The sequence below is a fragment of the Orcinus orca genome, chromosome 18 (assembly GCF_937001465.1).
Source record: "Orcinus orca chromosome 18, mOrcOrc1.1, whole genome shotgun sequence".
In the NCBI taxonomy this organism is placed as follows: domain Eukaryota; kingdom Metazoa; phylum Chordata; class Mammalia; order Artiodactyla; family Delphinidae; genus Orcinus; species Orcinus orca.
Window position 1 is genome coordinate 53626930 of NC_064576.1, and position 18525 is coordinate 53645454.

An 18525-nucleotide genomic window follows, 5' to 3' on the forward strand; every position below is an offset into this window, starting at 1 on the left:
TTGGCAGGCGGATTCTTAACCACTGCACCATCAGGGAAGCCCATACATATAATTTAATATACATACTTTATAGGGCAGGTATCTTTTCCTCTTTCTCTAGCTTATTTATTTTTTGGCTGCGCCATGCAGCATGCAGGATCTTACTTCGCTGACCAGGGATCAAACCCAGGCCCTGGCAGTGAAAGCAACAAGTCCTAACCACTGGACCACCAGGGAATTCCTGAAAACTTTTTCTTTTTTAATCAAAGACCTTTTTTTGTGCTCACTTCAGCAGCACATATACTAAAATTGGAACGCTACAGAGAAGATTAGCATGGCCCCTGCGCAAGGATGACCCACAAATTTGCGAAGCATTCCATATTTTTTAACTAATAAGGACCTACTGTATAGCACAGGGAGCTCTACTGAATATTCTGTAATGGCCTATATGGGAAAAGAATATGAAAAGGAGTGGATGTATGTGTACGTATAACTGATTCACTTTGCTGTACACCTGAAACTAACAGAACATTGTAAATCCACTATATTCCAATAAAAAAATAAAATAAAATAAAATAAAAGGTCCTTTTACTTTCTAAAATGTCTTTATTTTATTTTGCTACTGAGTTAATGTATCTACAAGAAAGATTTCCCAACCATTGTTTGGGCTGCTCTGGGCACCTGAAACGGAATCTCTCTTCCTGTTATTAAGTTCATCTCCCTTTCATTATTGAAAGTTGAATTCAAAATATACGTCTCAGCGATTACATTCTCTCTTTCATATGCTGGTGTTTCTCATTACATTCTTGAAACTCTCTCCTCTCCTGCTTCCAAAATATTATACTGTTCTCATCCCTTTTCCTGCTTCTCTGACCCCTCTTTTTCTTTTGCCAACTAGTTTATCTTTCTAAATATGGCCATTCTCCAGCGTTTGGTACCCTGAATATTCCCTCTCTATAAACTCTCCCTCACTTATTCTCTCTCAGTATCAGGTATTATCTCTGTGCTAACAGCTATCAAATCGCTCTCCTCAATTCTATTCTCTCACCAAAGCTCTGGCTACACGACTTCAGCATTTACTGGATATTTCTAAAGGAACGCTCACTATAACAACACACATAATAATTCAAAAACAACTTTCACTGTTCTGCCCAAATGGAGATGGCCTTCCAATTTCTATTCCATTCAATGGCATGAATGAATATCACAATCTTCCCAGCTAGAAAGATTAAATCCCTGTGGCTCATCTCCTTTGTATCAGAATAAACTAATGGGATGTAGTGTGGTTCTGGATCAGACAGACTTAAATCTAATCCCAGGACTGCCATCACTTATTGTGTGATCTTGGATTAGTTACTTACTCTCTGAGCCTGGATCTTCATCTGTAAAATGGGATTAACAATACCCAGGGTTGTGAAGATCAAACGACACATACTGCACGCAGGACATAGTGGGCAAGCAATAGATCCTCTTGTCAGTTACAAATTTTGCTCATTCTTCATCTGAAGTTCTCTCATATGTGTCCCCACTCCCAGTTCTAACTCTTAGTCATACCTGGATTACTCTAATAACCTCTCTGCCATCTGCCTTAAATCTAGCCTCTTCAGTCCATCTTTCACACTGCTGTCAAAATAATCTTCTAAAAACAAACTTATGGTTGCCAAAGGGGAAAAGAGAGTGGGGGGAGGGATAAATTAGGAGGTTGGGATTAACAAATACACACTACTATATAGAAAATAGATAACCAACAAGGACTTACTGTATAGCATAGGGAACTATGCTCAATATTCTGTAATAACCTATAAGGGAAAAGAATCTGAAAAGGAATATATATATATACATACACACACATAACTGAATCACTGTGCTGTACACCAGAAACTAACACCATATTGTAAATCATCTATACTTCAATAAAAAAAGAAAAAAAGAATCTTCTTAAAATAGATATTGATCAAATCATATTCTTATTAGCAAAATCTTCAAGAGCTCTCTAACAATCAAGGCCTGTCCCGCTTTAACGTCTGCTCAAAATCTACTCTTTTGAACCTATTTCCTCTCACTTCTCATCACAAATATCCTCTGGTTTAATTGGCTACCTCACTTCTACACACACAGCAAGATCTTTCCCACCACCATGCTGTTGCTCAAATTGGTCCTTCCATCTGCTCTCGTTGGTCTTCCCTTTGAAACCATGTTACCTCAGACTGGGACTTGAACCCATGTGCTGGGATTCGAACCCAGCCTAAACCCTGATTGGGACTTGAACCCACATGGCTAGGACTCAAACCCGGCCAAAACCCACAGTCTTCCAACTGAGATCACACACCTGGTTTTAGGACTTAATGAAGCTCAGGTTCTTGATGTCTCATCACAGAAAGAATTCAGTGAGAGGCAAAGTGATAGTAAGAAGTGGATTTATTTAGAGAGATACACACTCCACAGATATAGTGTGGGCCATCTCAGGAGTTGAGAGCAGCACCAGGGTATGGGGTTGTCAGTTTTTAAGGGGTGGGTAACTTCATAGGCTAATGAGTGGGAGGAGTATTCCAGCTATTTTGGGAAGGGGGTGGGGATTTCCGGGAATTGGGCCACCGCCCAATTTTTCATCCTTATGGTTGGCCTTGGCACTGTCATGGCGCCAGTCAGTGTGTCATTTAGCTTGCTGATGTATTACAATGAGCATATACTGAGGCTCAAGGTCTAGTGGAAGTCGACTTGTCCACCATCTTGGACCCATTTGGTTCTCATCAGTTTATGTCATGTCCTCGGGCTATGTCATTCTTTCGAAGGTTGCGCCCTGCCCCCTTCCCTCCTGTTCCACCTTTCCTAACCACTGGCTGTATTTCAAATCCATATGACACACAACCTTACTTATGCTCTATACTTGTTTTCATTTCCCTCGACTGTTTAACTTACATGAATCCTCTTTCCCCACTTTGATAATTTGTGGGTTATTATTCATCGGCCCTCTGTCTACTATAGTGTATCTTTGTGTGATCAAGCAGACAAAAACTTCCAGGTGGATTAAGAGAATTGAACAAAAAAGAATTACTATCAGATGTTCTGATTTAACATACTTGAGTATTTAAAAGTTTAAAGACTCACATTGGTTCTTATTGTTTATGTTGTCTAACTTTTTATCAGCCCAACTAGGGTGGGAGCTTCTTGAAAATAAAGACAAATGACTAACTTCTTCTGCATTCCCATAAACCTCCAACACATCATTAGTACTTCAGAGTAAAAACCTTAATACATCTTGGCTTTGAACAACAGAGCAATGATTTTTCAGGCAAGGCATATATCAACCCTCCACAGGGAAAGTTTCTCTAATTCAGATACTCCTTCCTAGGAGGATACTTCCTTCCCTCCCACTCTCTTCTCCCATAGTAAGAATTCTACTATAGTAAGCCACTGTGATTGATGAGCCCATGTCACAGTATTTAGTAGATATAGGTCAAATGTTTTAAAAAATGGGACAACATGGTTCTAATCAATATCAGAAGAAAAACAACTTCCAGCATCATCTATGGACAAATCCTCAAACACACCTACCATAATCAGCTGGTGTATAATTCAGAAGGTCAAATTTCCAGTGTTTGTAGCTTGAATAATTCTGATACATATCAAATATTTCCCGGGTAAATTGTTGGCAGATATCACCTAAGAGAAAATATAAAAATATTCAGTCAGCACACATTTCTCCAAAGAAGACATATAGATGGCCAGTAGGCACACGAAAAGATGCCCAACGTTGCTAATTATTAGAGAAATGCAAATCAAAACTACAATGAGGTATCACCTCACACTGCTCAGAATGGCCATCATCAAAAAGTCTACAAACAATAAATGCTGGAAAGGGTGTGGAGAAAAGGGAACCCTCCTGCACTGTTGGTGGGAATGTAAATTGGTGCAGCCACTCTGGAAAACAGTATGGAGGTTCCTTCAAAAACTAAAAATAGAGTTGCCATATGACCCAGCAATCCCATTCTTGGGCATATATCTGAAGCAAACTCTAATAAGAAAAGATACATGCACCCCAGTGTTCATAGCGGCACTATTTACAATAGCCAAAACATGGAAGCAACCTAAATGTCCATCAACAGAGGAATGGATAAAGATGTGGTACATATATACAATGGAATACCACTCAGTCATAAAAAAGAATGAAATAATGGCATTTGCAGCAACATGGATGGACCTAGAGATTATCATACTAAGTGAAGTAAGTCAGAAAGAGAAAGACAAGCACCATATGATATCACTTGCATGTGGAATCTAAAATATGACACAAATGAACTTATTTACAAAACAGAAACAGACTCACACACATAGAAATCAAACTTATGGTTACCAAAGGGAATAGGGGGTGGGGAGGGATAAATTAGGAGTTTGGGATTAGCAGATACAAACTACTACATATAAAATAGATAAACAACAAGGTCCTACTGTATAGCACAGTAGGATAGAAAATATTCAATATCCTGTAATAAACCAAAATAAAAAGAATATGAAAAAAATATTCATTTATAACTGAATCACTACGCTGTACACCAGAAACTAACACAGCATTGTAAATCAACTATACTTCAATAAAAAATTTTTTAAAAATCAGCACAAATTTCTTAGAGAGTCCTCCTTAAGTAAAAACCCCTTAGGAGTTGAGAAATGACTACTTCCGAAGTGAAACACATTTAACAGACTTTTAAAGTTACAGTGTGTCATATCAAGGTAACATTTAAGTATTTTTTAAGATCATTTACGATAAAATTATTTTATTGACCTCCAGTAGTTCTTCCAGATGTCACCTCTAAAATAACATCATTTTTGTCATATTTCTCCTTTGGCACTAGACTCTGGAGAAGCTGAAAAAGAAAAAAAAATCAGTATTAGTGTGTATATTTTCCATGGTATACTGCTATTCCTTGAACTTAGATAAAAGAGCCCCAAATACTAAAAAATCAGTAATTAACAAAATCATAGAGCATCTCAAAGAGGTCTGATCCTAAAATGCTTTAATAAGTAGACCTAATTAGGCCTAAAATAAATGATGATTCATGTTAACAATGAAGTTACTTGTTGGCATATTTTCTACAATGCTATCAAATTATCTTAATTTTCTAAAATGCAAAAGTTTAGATCAAAGTCCAGTGTTCCATTCAATTTTCTTCAAATTTTGCTTCTGATTAGTCTTAAACAGTAGCTTCTTTCATCTAATGAAAGAAGTAAGCTCTGAAAGTCTTCATTTGGAGAAAAGGAGGACTTTTAACATATGATTATATATTCTCTCCCACAATAAATGACAGCGGACGGACACCAGGCCGTGCCCTGTCTTCTCAGCAGAGTTGCTGTTTAAAGAGTAGACTGAGGATTCCCAAGGTAAGGCTCAAATAGTTTCTCAGTGTGACAAGAAAAAAAGGGGCTTTCTAATAAAGAAAGCAACGAACTTACCTCTTAGGAAGAAAAGGGAAGCAACTTTATTATTACTAAAAGGTCTTTCAAATCAAACTGAAAGTATCTATGTGTCATGATTCCCCCTACCGACAATTTTTGAAATAGTCCATCTCTGCTAGAAATGATATAGCCTGCAGGAGAGAATAGTAGACTAAGAGTCAGACGTTCTACATCTGCTTTTGACTAGCTGTTTAAATCAGTGAAAACAATAACTGATACCTCCATCCTCATCCTCAAAAGTCCCTCTAGAGATTATCATACTAAGTGAAGCAAGCCAGACAGAGAAAGACAAATATCATATGATACTGCTTGTATGTGAAATATAAAAAAAAAAAGATACAAATGAACTTATTTACAAAACAGAAATAGACTCACAGACATAGAAAACAAACATATGGTTACCAAAGGGAAAAGGGGTTTGGGATTAACATACATCCACTACCATATATAAAATATATAACCAACAAGGACCTACTGTATTGCACAGGGAATTATACTGAATATTCTGTAACAACCTATAAGGGAAAAGAATCTGACAAAGAAGATATATGTATATCTGAATCACTGTGCTGTACACCTGAAACTAACATAACATTGTAAATCAACTATACTTCAAGGAAAAAACGTCTCTCTACTGGATTCCCAGGGTAGGGAAGACTGAAGGTAGGAGGATGGCAAATATGACAAAGGGGAACATAGTACATAGCACCGTATTTTCATTTTCTTGTAGACAAACCATCCATTGAGCTAGAAGGGACTAAAGACTTGTATTAACCCACTGTCTCTATGCCCTTGGATTCATTCCATTCTATCCTGAATGCAAATTTTCAATCCTTAATTAACCCAGTTACCATGTACCACTCCCTCTTTCTAAGACTTAAAACCCGCTGACTCTACTCCATGTTGAAGTAAATTTCTTCACTAGCATGCGTTCCCTTGTCTGGTAACTTAATAGATTCAGCTTTGGAATACTTTTGTCTGTGGGGGGGGGGGGGTGGTTTCGTTCCTTGCCAACACAATCGCTTCAATCTCATTCTGTAGTAAATGACAGCACTAAACCCAATATTATCAATCATCATAAGAGAAGACTTAATCAACTGGTGTTTGGAAAATACTTTGAGCAGCAAAACATAGTCTAGCAAGAATAGTATTCCTTTACATTAACATTGCTGAGATTAGTTTACCTCTTAAAACATACCTCACTGTATAACATGTTGATTTTCTGAAGAATGGTTTGCCTCTCTTCCAAAGCAAGTTCTTGTAACTGCTTTTCATCTTCTTTATTTAGACCTACAAACCATCGACAGAAATAATGGTAAAAATGTTTAAATACTTACAAAGAAATTCTTAAATAGCTATCTAATCTCTACCTACTAGGTTTTATTTCAGTTGTGAAGGCAAGGGATTATACAAAAGAACAGAATAGTTAGAGAATGTAAAGTATTTGCTAAGTGTGTCCAAAAAACTCAGTGTGAAAACAAATACGATCTTGCCCCAATGAGCTGGTGATTTGAATGTCTGTAAGTAATTATAGAAATCAGTGATAAATCAAACAGGTTTAAAAAGGGACTGGCTAATTAAATGTAAACCCGAATAAGCTAAGTTTCAGGGTAAACTGGGGTGACCATTTCTTGTCTAAAGCTGGCAGCCATTACCCAGCACACTGTGAGTAATGTAGCATGGCTAGAACCTCCTCTTTTTTTTTTCAAGAGAAGTCAGAAATAAGACCTCTTTAAAATTCTGAAACCTCTTGAAATGTTCATACTTAGTAAACATTTTTTAAAAACACCACATGGGTCAAAAAACCACACATCCTTGCAAGCCTCTGCTTTATGGAAAGAACGGTCATTTTCACATCATTTCAAAGCAGAAAGTTAAATCATGGAGCTCTAATAACACAAGCTATCAATGAGATAGTGGCCAAGTAGGGTGGATCCCATAACCTTTGACTCCATTGCTTTAGATGCCCAGAGATTCCATTTGTCACTGGTGATATGTGCTAGATGAGGTAGAAATTTTTAATTCTTAAAAATAAAGAAGAAAATAGAAATGAAGACTCCTAAAGGAGAGAAGGCTCTTTAAAATTCTTTTCTAGTCATGGAAGTCATGGGGGTCTGGCGGGATTCTATGCCTCATTCCTGCTTTCAACATTTCACACTTACTCTGTGCTAAATACTCTGCCAGTTGCTGGGGACACAAGGATGAATAAAACATGGTTCAGGGCTAAAGTGGCTCAGTCTGGTGGGAAAGGTGTACACATTCACTTGATTACAATATGTGGTGTGGGCAGCGCCATCGAGGCCTAAAGGGTGGTCTAACCCAGACTTCAACCCTTAAGGAAGGCCCCTAGATAAGGTGCCATCTGAACTCAATTCTAATTATGGATCACCTGTAGCAGAATTGTAGTATCGCTACTGGCCTCACCTTGTACACATAAGTCTCGGGTCAGAGGTACCAGAAAAACCTGCTGATCTGCAATCATATAAAATTATTTTTGTGGCTTTTTATTATTTACTGAACTGTAAGATCCAATCTAGTTCAATTTCACTGTATCAACAGATTCAAGAGTCTATTATACCTTATGTTTGGTGCTGCAGGAAATAAAGATGAATAAGACACAGGCCCTGTACTTCCCTGGTGGTGCAGTGGATAGGACTCCATGCTCCCAATGCAGGGGGCCCGGGTTCGATCCCTCGTCAGGGAACTAGATTCCACATGCATGCTGCAACTAAGAGTTTGCATGCTACAACTAAGACCCAGTGCAACTAAATAAATATTAAAAAAACAAAAAACAGGGCTCATGTCGTTTAAAAAAAACAGGGAAAGGGACTGAAGTTAAGACAATTACATAATGGATCAGAATATAAAACAGAGAAAGGCCATCATACTTGTTTTACAGAGGGGAGTGAAGTCAAAGGATGATATTCAAGCCATACTTTGTAAGCAGACTGAACTTTAAGAAGGAGAAACTGGTGGGTTAACAACATGAGCAAAGACATAGACATGGGATGGTCTGAGTATATTCAGGGAATGGCAGATTGTCTGTTTTGGTTGGAAGGGAGAATACGCAAAGGGAATTAATATACTACACAGAGAGGTGGGGGTCACTCAGCAGAGACTATTAAATGCCAAGCCAAGCAATCTATATTTATAGGCAATGGGAGCTACTGGAAATTCAGAGCAGGAGAGAAATATGATTAAGGTTGTACTTAGGCTGGGAAAGCTTGGAGGTGAGACTACAAGTTAGAAATTTATTGTAATCATCTAGGACTGAGATATAATGAAAATATAAACTAGTGGAAAGAATAGAAGAGGACTCATGCAAGATATATTACAGAAGTAGACCCTGTTGGACTTTGAATCATTGTGCAGTGGATAAGAGCAGAGGCTGTGGAGTCTCCTTGATTGGGTTCAAATTCCTGCTCCTCTCCTGACTGGCTAAGTGACCTTTGGCATTTTAACCTCTCAGTTTCCTCATCTATAAAGTGAGAATATTAATAATAATCCCTACCTTATAAGGTCACTGTGAACATTTCAAATGAGATATTTGCAAAATACTTACCTTAGTGCCTGGCACATACTAAGACTTAGTAAACGTAGCTATTATCACTATTATTATAAAATAGCAGAATTGTAGAAGAAACTTTAGAAGCGAACTACTAATACTTTAATCCAATCTACTAATATTACACATGATACAAACGTGGCTGAAAGAGGTTACGTTATGTCAATTTAATTTGGAAAGCATTTAGTAAGCTCCTATTATGTGCAAGCAACTTTCCCAAATTAATTACAAATTTGAGTGGCATTATGCGAAAGAGTAAAAAATAATCCTCATTAAAAGAGGTGAGAGGGAATTCCCTGGCGGTCCAGTGGTTAGGACTCTGCACTTCCACTGCAGGGGGCACATGTTCAATCTCTGGTCAGGGAACTAAGATCCCGCATGCCTCATGGCCAAAAAAAAAGTGAGAGACACGCAGACCACTAATAGGAGGCAGAAAAAGGTAAGGCTTTGGACATCCAGGACTTTACAGGTATAGCTGTGACTGGCCTCGATGCTGCTTAACATCTCTAAGGCTTAATGAAACAGGATGGAGCACAAACGAAAGTTTATAAATTAAACTAAAAGCCAATAGCAAGGGACTTTCCTGGTGGTCCAGTGGTTAAGACTCTGTGCTCCCAATGCAGGGGGCCTGGGTTCCATCACTGGTCACGAAACTAGATCCCGCATGCTGCAACTGAAGATGCGGTGTGCTGCAACTAAGACCCGGTGCAGCCAAATAAATAAATATTAAAAATAAAATCCAATAGCAAAATTTGGATTGGGACTTCCCTGGTGGCGCAGTGGATAGGACTCCATGCTCCCAATGCAGGGGGCCCGGGTTCGATCCCTGGTCAGGGAACTAGATCCCACATGCATGCTGCAACTAAGAGTTTGCACGCTACAACTAAGACCCAGTGCAACCAAATAAATAAATAAATAAATAAATATAAAAAAAAAAGAGGGCTCATGTCCTTTAAAAAAAAAAATTTGGATAAATGTTGAATCCCAGGTTAGTCCATTATACTTTTCTCTCAACTTCTGTATATTTGGAAATTTTTCATAAAAGAAAAAATGTTAAGGCAATAAAATATTAAGAGATACTAAAATTAAAAATTAACACCTCTCACATTATATATAAAATTAACTCAAATAGATCAATGACCTAAATGTAAGGACTAAAAATATAAAACCCTTGGAAGAAAACTCAGATGTGAACTTTTGTGACCTTGGATTATGCAATAATTTCTTAGATATGTCACCAAAACACAAACAAGAGAAAAAAAAGATAAACTGAACATCATCAAAATTAAAAACTGTGGTGCTTCAAGGGACAACCCACAGAATGGGAGAAAATTTTTGCAAATAATATATCTGATAAGGAACTTGTATCTGTAATATAAAGAACTCTTACAACTCAATAATAAAAAGACAACTCCGTTAAAAAATGGGCAAAGGATCTAAACAGTCATTTAACCAAAGGTGATATACAACAGCCAATAGGCACATAAAAAGACACTCAACACCATTAATCAGGGAAATGCAAGTCAAAACCGCAGTAAGATACCACTTCACACACACCAGGAAGGCTAGAATCGAAAGGGCGGATCACAAAGGTTGGAGAGGATGTAGAAACACCAGAACGCTCATACACTGAGGATGGAATGTAAAATGGTTCAGCCACTTTGGAAAACCAGTCTGACAGTTCCTCAAAAGGTTAAACATGGAGTTACCACACAACTTAGCAATATATGTCTACACAAAAACTTGTACACAAATGTTCATAACAGCATTGTTCATAATAACCAAAACAGTGGAAAAACTCGATAACCAACAACTGATGAATGGATAAATAAAATGTGGTATATCTATACAATGGGACATAATTCAGCAATAAAAAGAAATGAAGTACAGAAACACGCTACAACATAAATGAACCTTAAACATATGCTAAGTGAAAGAAGCCAGTCACACAGGGTAACATATTGTATGATTCCATTTATATAAAATGCCTGAAATAAGTAACTGTATAGAGACAGAAAGTAGATTAGTGGTTGTCTAGGGCTGGCAGGGATGGGGGGGATTGGCATGAGATGGCTAAAGGGTGCAGGGTTTCTTTTTGGGGTGATGAAATAATACCCATACCATATAAGCCCTCTGACGGGGTAGGAATTGCATTTTTGTGTCCCTGGTATGTAGCACACAGGACAGTGCCCAATAAAGATCTATTAATAAATTAAAAATTCTGAAAAGGTCAATATTTAGTCTCCCAGACCCTAAGTGCTTCTTGGCAAGTACCACAAGGACCTCGGTCTCTTAGTAGTTGCTCTTTAGCAGCTGAAATACTTCAAACACCCAGAGTACTGTCCTTTCCAAGTACAGGGCTTACTATGTGCAGGCTTTTTAAAAGACTGTGTTCAATATACCTTTAACTTAGAAAATCAATCCTGTACTTGTACACACACATCTTTTACCTACTTTTACACATTGATTCTAATTCTTCAATGGCTTGTTCAGCCTCCTGAATTTCTTTGTAAATGACTGCAAGCGGAGCCAGCTCAGCGTGCCGTTGATTCAAGGACCTCCGGTCCCCTTCACTCACAGAGATATGCTGCAAACAATGATCAAGTGTTTGGTACTCCTTACTCAGGTCCTCCATGTATTTCTGTAGTCCTTTATGCTTCCAGAGCATCCTGGTATCTTGATGACAATATCTCCTGGACCAATTCTCACTTAACAGACAATGGAGAATGTGATTCCTGTTTCGTCTAAAAACCCACAGCCTTGTGTCAAGAGGTATCTGTGTAAGTTGATGAGAATGGAGATGGACATGGCACTGGTGGTGACCATTAAGACACGGATGTCTAAAAAGCCAAGCAAACAGGTGACGATTCATTTCAGCATCTGAAACAAAATAAACACAATCTGAGAAATATCAACTCCACAGATATAAAAGCTGAAGAAATCTTGCTCAGTTCAGTGCCTCAGCCAGCTCCAAACACAGTCCCTAAATTCAATAACCCACAAAAAGAAAACGAATCTTCAAATCTGTGAATATAACAAAATAAATGAAGGTAGTGCTGTTTTCTATCCATTCAACATATATAATTAACTAAGGCAAATGATAGGAGTGTAACTAATAAAAATATCAATAGAATGGGTTAAATCAGCTATTTTCTAGAAAGTACCCAGAATCTAAAATTGAGTGTGTGAATAAGCTCTTGACAAGTATGAAATAATCATGCAAACTTTAGATGGTTCGTATATTAATAGATTTTTAAAGTTTGAAGGAAACACTACTTCCTTGTCTAATTCTTAGGTATCCAGATGCCCAAGGAAGTCAAGTAACTTAATCATGATTATTCATTCTGCCAGATAGAGGCAGAGTTGAGGTGAATGCAGCTTGCCTGTTCAGACTTCAGTGCTTTTCATTCCCAACTATGCAATCACTCTTTGAAGTTGCTTCCCTTTTAGCTGAGATCCTAAAGGACGGAAAATTTACATACTAACAGACTAAGAAAGTAGAAAGTTTGGTTAAAAAAAAAAAAAGACAATGATGATAATTATATTAAATGAAAAAAACAGAATCAAAACAATATAATCTCAATTAGGTTTTCAAATTTGTCTACAGTATATGGAATACATGGGTTTATGGGGACATAACTGCATCATAAGTTGAGGAAGAGCTTTATTTTGAAAAAAGAAAACTAAAAACATACCAAAACGTTAGTAAGATGATCTCTAGTTGTGGGATGATGGATTCCTTTTGCTTCCTTTTTTTTCCTACTTCTTCGTGTTTTCCAAGTTTCCTATACATTTAGCACATACTACTTTTACAATCAGGAAGAAAAATTACTTAAAAAAATTACATGTTAGGTGAAATTAGTTATGTACAATAATAATTATCTGTTCTTCCTTCTAACAGAGATAATCAAAAGAGCTAACAAATGTACACAATGGTTTTACTGAGTAAGAAAGAGAAGATAAAGTGTTCTAAGAAAAATACTTTGCCCCTAAAATCCTGAGGTTCAAAGTTGAAATAAGGGTCAAAATTGATCAGAATCAACCTTTATTGTCTCCAGTGTTTCTACTACGTTAGGTGTATTCATATATTAGCTCATTTGATCATTGTAAGTCTGCTAACTTGGATATTGTTATCTCCTAGGAAATAAAATATTCAGAATAGTCTCTAAAATATTCACAGTTTGCAGGGTTGTACTAAGGAAATTTAACATACTGAATCACATTGAGAAAAGGACTGCGGGAAGCATACACAAAGGCACAGTAGCCACAAATGTTACAGTCCTCCAGCAGGAGTTTCTGCCTGTCTTCACATTGAGACAAGCTGGGACCTGGGACCCTTTGCTGCAGTGCTGCAATGCTTGCACCTGGACAAATGTTTCCTTAAGCAACAAAATACAAAGAAACGAATACGGGCTAAAAATAACTGTGTGCATGGGCAGTTGGGGCAAATTCTGGACAACTAGATAAAAGGAGACCAAAAAGCCCAACTGGCACCTCTGAAGAGCTGGCAGCAAAAGCAGAGAGTGGGGAGCAAAAGCAGGGTACTGCACATGCCCCCTGCACACAACGTAGCCAAGGGGATGGGTAGACCACTTAAGTCACCCCTCTGCTGGATCCCTGAACACACGCCTACCCTCACCCCATGTAAGGAACCTGCTCACTCCCCTCTGCTGCAGCAGGGGCCACGATATAGCCTTGCCTGAATTTCTTGTCTGGCCTCTGATCAATATCTATTGATTAAGGAGGCCAAGAACCCTCGTCTAAAACAACATCTAGTCACAGAAAGTGTGTCCATTTGAAAAAGGACGTAACAAAAAAAATAGCAAAAAGATTTTTGTTAAAACACCTCTAGCTAAATTTCCATTTTAGAAATAGTAGAAAAAGCAACCCTCAAGGTCATGAACCTCAATGTTAAGTAAATCCCAAGACATTTATCTTCTAGGTTTATCTATACCTGAGAATAGCAAGCCTTCTCCATCACTCCCCGACAGTAACAGGATTAAAATGATACTCTAGGGGCTTTCCTGGTGACTCTTTTCCAGTCGTTTAAGAGTCCGCCTGCCAAGGCAGGGAACATGGGTTCAAGCCTTGGTCCGGGAAGATCCCACATGCCGCGGAGCAACTAAGCCCGTGCACCACAACTGCTGAGCCTGCGCTCTAGGGCTCGTGAGCCACAACTACTGAGCCCTCACGCCACAACTACTGAAGCCTGCGCGCCTGGAGCCCGTGATCGGCAACGAGAGAAGCCACCGCAATGAGAAGCCCGCGCACCGCAACGAAGAGTAGCCCCCGCTCGCTGCAACTAGAGAAAGCCCGCGCGAAGTAACGAAGACCCAACGCAGCCAAAAATAAATAAATAAAATAAATGAAAATTAAAAATAAAATGATACTCTAGGGACAACTCTCAGCCTTGGCAAGCCAGAAGTGACACTAAGCCGGCACGAGAGGATCACGTGTAAGCCACACTAACTCGGTATACGGAGTGATCCCATAGGGAGACACCATGGGGAAAAAAAAAAAAAGCTGGAGAAGGAAAATAGACTTTTAAGACCAGAAAAGAGAAGTGAACTGTGAGCACGTTAAAAAAAAAAAAAAGGACAGAAAGGACGTTAGGTTTCCTTACGGAGGTCTGAACCTTCTATGGTCCACTACGTTTCAGCCCGACAGGCACCGGATCACTTTCATGGCCAGGTTCACCCCTTCCGGCTTAGAGCTTGATCCCGCCTCTTCCGTCTCGACTCTTCTCCAGAAGAGTAGTCCTTGCGTGTGCCTAACAATAAGCTAACAGAGGAAACAAAAGAGAAAAATGGAAAAGCGAGAAAAATTCCCACGAGAGAGATGACCAGGAGACTTACTCATCCGGATTCTGAGCCCAGGGTGTAGGTTACGATGGAAGGGGGAGGGGAGGTGCAGGGGCATTGGTGCCGCAGTGTTCACTGAACCACAACTCCCAAGAGCTCCCCACCCGGGAATCTTGGGAGTTGTAGTTTATCTCGGACGAACGCCCAGCCTCCAACCCCCTAGGCCAAAGGTGGAGCTTTGGTTTTCACAGTTCCAGGCAAGCCCAAAAGGGAGATTCCCTGCAGTTCTGATTAAGAGATCAAGATATACAAGAATTTTCGTGTATATAGAGCCACTAGAGCAGAGATTCCTGATTTTTTTAAATGAGGATCCCTTTTCATCATTCAAAAATGTGCAGGATTCTGCATGTTAATACTTGTACTTTCAGCTTCCATTGCCTGAGAAGATACCTAATGACTAATTGAGACTATAAAGTTGTATTTTTTTAAATCATAAGGAGGATCCAAAATATGAGAGACTATATATAGCCACAACTTAGTGAATTTATAGCTGTTGTATACATAAACACAATTTGGGGGCTCAATTTAAGTTTGTAGCTTGTAAACCATCAATTAAGTAAAGCATTAAAAATCCTAAATAATAAACAATTCCAGGAAAATGCAAATATATTGCCTTACTTTGAATATTCAAGTAGGATACACATTTACATTGGCGATCACGTTTACAAGTCATTTGACCTCTGTGCCCTAGTATTTCTTCCTGAAAAGCAGAGGCAACAAGAATTCCACATTACCAACTTCACAAGACATTTTCTTAGTTTATGACCACATATATAAAAAGGAGAATTAGGCATAAATATAAATATCTAACACGTATTGCCTATTTCAAGGTATCTACTTCTACCAACTACATATTAGCTACTACTCTAAATGGCTTAAGCCTATTTATTAATTAATTTAATCTTTACAACAACCCTAAAATACCCATTTTGCAGAAGAGAAAACTAAGGCACAGAGAGTTTAAGTAACTTGTCCAAGGTAAAAGAACTAGTAAGTGATAGAGCTGAGATTCAATGAAGACAATCTGTCTTAATGATCTATGGCTCCTAAGCCCTGATACTGCCTCCCTCCTCCAGAAAAAAGAAAAGAAAACATTCAGTCTTTCATGCAGTAAACACGGAGCACCAGTTATGTGTTAATCACTATTCTAGACATGAGACTTCAGCAATGAACAGAAAAGACAAAAATCTTTGCTCTCACGAATACCAAAGTACCCACATAAATCATTCTCCTAAATTATCCAACAAAATCTTTTAATTCTTTATTTTGATGTATATATAAAACTTCCTTCTTAAAAAATAAGCTTTAGTGCCATGGACTAATCCCTCCCAAATTCAGTATGTTGAAGCTAACCCCCAGTATGACCCCACTGGAAATAAGGCCTTTAAGGTGATTAAGGTTAAATAAGGTCATATAGAGGGAACCCTAATCTGATAGGACTAGTGCCCTTACAGGAAGAGACCAGAGAGCTTGTGTAGTCTCTTTCTGCCCCCCTCTTTCCCTCAACAAGCGAAAAGAGGTCAGCGGGTGAGCACACAGCAAGATAGCAGCCACCTACAAGCCAAGAGAAGAGGCCTCAGAATGAAACCTACCTTGCCAGCACCTTGATCTTTCCAACCTCCAAAACTGTGAGAAATAAATTTCTGTTGTTTAAGCCACTCAGTATGGTACTTTGTTATGGCAGCCCAAGCAAAGACATTTACATATGTAAACATTTATTGAGATATACATGAAACGTTATACACTTTATGAATGTTATTTCTAAATTTAAAGAAAATCCCTAAAGACTATAAATATTGCTTCCTCCTCCATGTGTTTTTAAAGAAAGTAATGTGGTTATAATTATATTTATTAATATGCAAAGATGTCCACAATATATTATTAAGTGAAAGAGAATGTTTAAAAAATTCATCAAACTATTTCACTTAAAAAACGTATGTGGGACTTCCCTGGTGGTGCAGTGGTTAAGAATCCACCTGCCAATGCAGGGGACACGGGTCGGAGCCCTGGTCCGGGAAGACTGCACAGAGCAGCTAAGCTCACAAGCCACATCTAATGAGCCCTCGTGCCACAACTACTGAAGCCCGCGTGCCTAGAGCCCATGCTCCGCAACAAGAGAAGCCACTGCAATGAGAAGCCCACGCACAGCAAGGAAGAGTAGCCCCTGCACACTACAACTAGAGAAAGCCCGCGTGCAACGACGAAGACCCAATGCAGCCAAAAATAAATAATTAATTAATTGATTTTTTTAAAAAGTATATGATGCATATTTAAAAGTCTGGAAGAGGGAATTCCCTGGTGGTCCAGTGGTTAGGACTTGGTGCTTTCACTGCTGTGGCCTGGGTTCAATCCCTGGTCGGGGAACTAAGATCCTACAAGCCGTGCAGTGCAGCCAAAAAAAAAAAAAGAAAAGAAAAATCTGGTGGAATTATAGGTAATCTCTATTTTCCTTTTCATAGTACTATGAATTTCTTGAAATTTTGTGATGGGTATTGTAAACAAGAAAGCTATAAAAGAAAAAAGACATTCTTTCATGTTTGATTGAAAAGCCTTATGGAAGTTATTATTCTCAAATTGTTCTATGAAGTTAAACAACTTCTATTTGCAAGAAGTCTGATATATTACAGAATAAAAGTTTCCAGAAATAGTAATAAAAGAGGTTGATTCAGTGGGGGAAAAAGAATTAGCATTTTGATTAAACTAGAAACAAGCACTACCATGTCTGAAATATTTCTCACAATAAAGTCAACTATGAATACTTTCTTTGTTGAATGAATTTGTAATGGGCACTGACGATTTGGTATCTCTTTGTCAGAAACTAAATGACCTGTGTCCCCCTCCTCCAACTTGGAGCATGCTAACACAACAAAATACGTGGGGTCATTTTTCATCTCCATTTAGAGCAAATCAGTCCCAAACCCAAAGGGGTAGGGAATGGGGATTTTCACTTAACTTCCTCTCAGAGACCTCCGGATTCTTTTAAAGATTCTGAGGACACTCGCGTCTAGAGTACTAACAAGAGGTCGATTTGTGTCCTTCAGCAGAGATTTCACATCAGTAAACTGTCTGCTTAGGGCTTACCCCGAGAGAAGCAGAGCACCAGACTTTCCTCAGCCCTGGACATTCTTTGGGGAGCTAGACAAGGGTGAGTGTAGAGATTGTTCCAGGCTAAGTTGAAACTTTGGTCCTATCTGGGAAATTTTCAGTGGCACTGAAAGCAACATAAAATCTCAGCACACAAGCCATAACACATTGTTTTTTAGCACACTGTGAAGATACACCTGGCTTTCTGATTCCCGGTAGTTTAGCTCTTGACCAATGCCATCTTGAGACTGGCAATGGCTTGGGATTTGAATCAGATATATTTTACTATAGAAAAAGTGAAAGCAGGTAGCAATTTAATACAAAATTCAAGCTCTCAATATGGTGGAAAAGTAGAAAAACAGAGTTTATTTCATTTGTATCCTTATAAATTATTTTCCCCGAGAGAAGCGAAATATAAAGAATGAAAAAAGAGCATTTCTTATTTTCACATGTTCATACTGCTTCTCAAATTTTTCGGAGCTTGAAAAAATTAAAGCTAACAAACACGCCACCTGCTGGCATTAATGAAACTAGATCGCAAGTTATTTTCAGAGTCAAGAGGTGTTCAAGGAGTCTTGAAAT

The 18525-nt window shown here is 38.5% G+C and overlaps 1 protein-coding gene and 1 non-coding gene across 8 annotated transcripts in view; one reads left to right on the top strand and one right to left on the bottom strand.

Annotated features, from left to right (window-relative positions):
* Positions 1 to 18525, bottom strand: part of MTRF1 (mitochondrial translation release factor 1) — a 70895-nt gene that overhangs the window by 37505 nt on the left and 14865 nt on the right. For 4 of the 7 annotated variants that reach the window (XM_033436718.2, XM_049701038.1, XM_049701036.1 and 1 more), the window contains exons 2-7: positions 14622 to 14768; positions 12694 to 12783; positions 11453 to 11878; positions 6632 to 6723; positions 4763 to 4844; positions 3535 to 3642 (exon numbers count right to left, since the gene is read on the bottom strand). In XM_033436718.2, the coding sequence (XP_033292609.1) occupies positions 3535 to 3642; positions 4763 to 4844; positions 6632 to 6723; positions 11453 to 11870 (700 nt within the window). In that variant the 5' untranslated portion in view covers positions 11871 to 11878; positions 12694 to 12783; positions 14622 to 14768. Of the gene's footprint in view, positions 1 to 3534; positions 3643 to 4762; positions 4845 to 6631; positions 6724 to 11452; positions 11879 to 12693; positions 12784 to 14621; positions 14780 to 18525 lie in introns of all 7 variants that reach the window. The other 3 variants (XM_033436717.2, XM_049701035.1, XM_049701039.1) reach the window with 2 other exon arrangements.
* LOC117203128 (U6 spliceosomal RNA) lies at positions 259 to 365 on the top strand. The gene has a single exon (XR_004485771.1). It is a non-coding gene; the product is annotated as a U6 spliceosomal RNA (small nuclear RNA).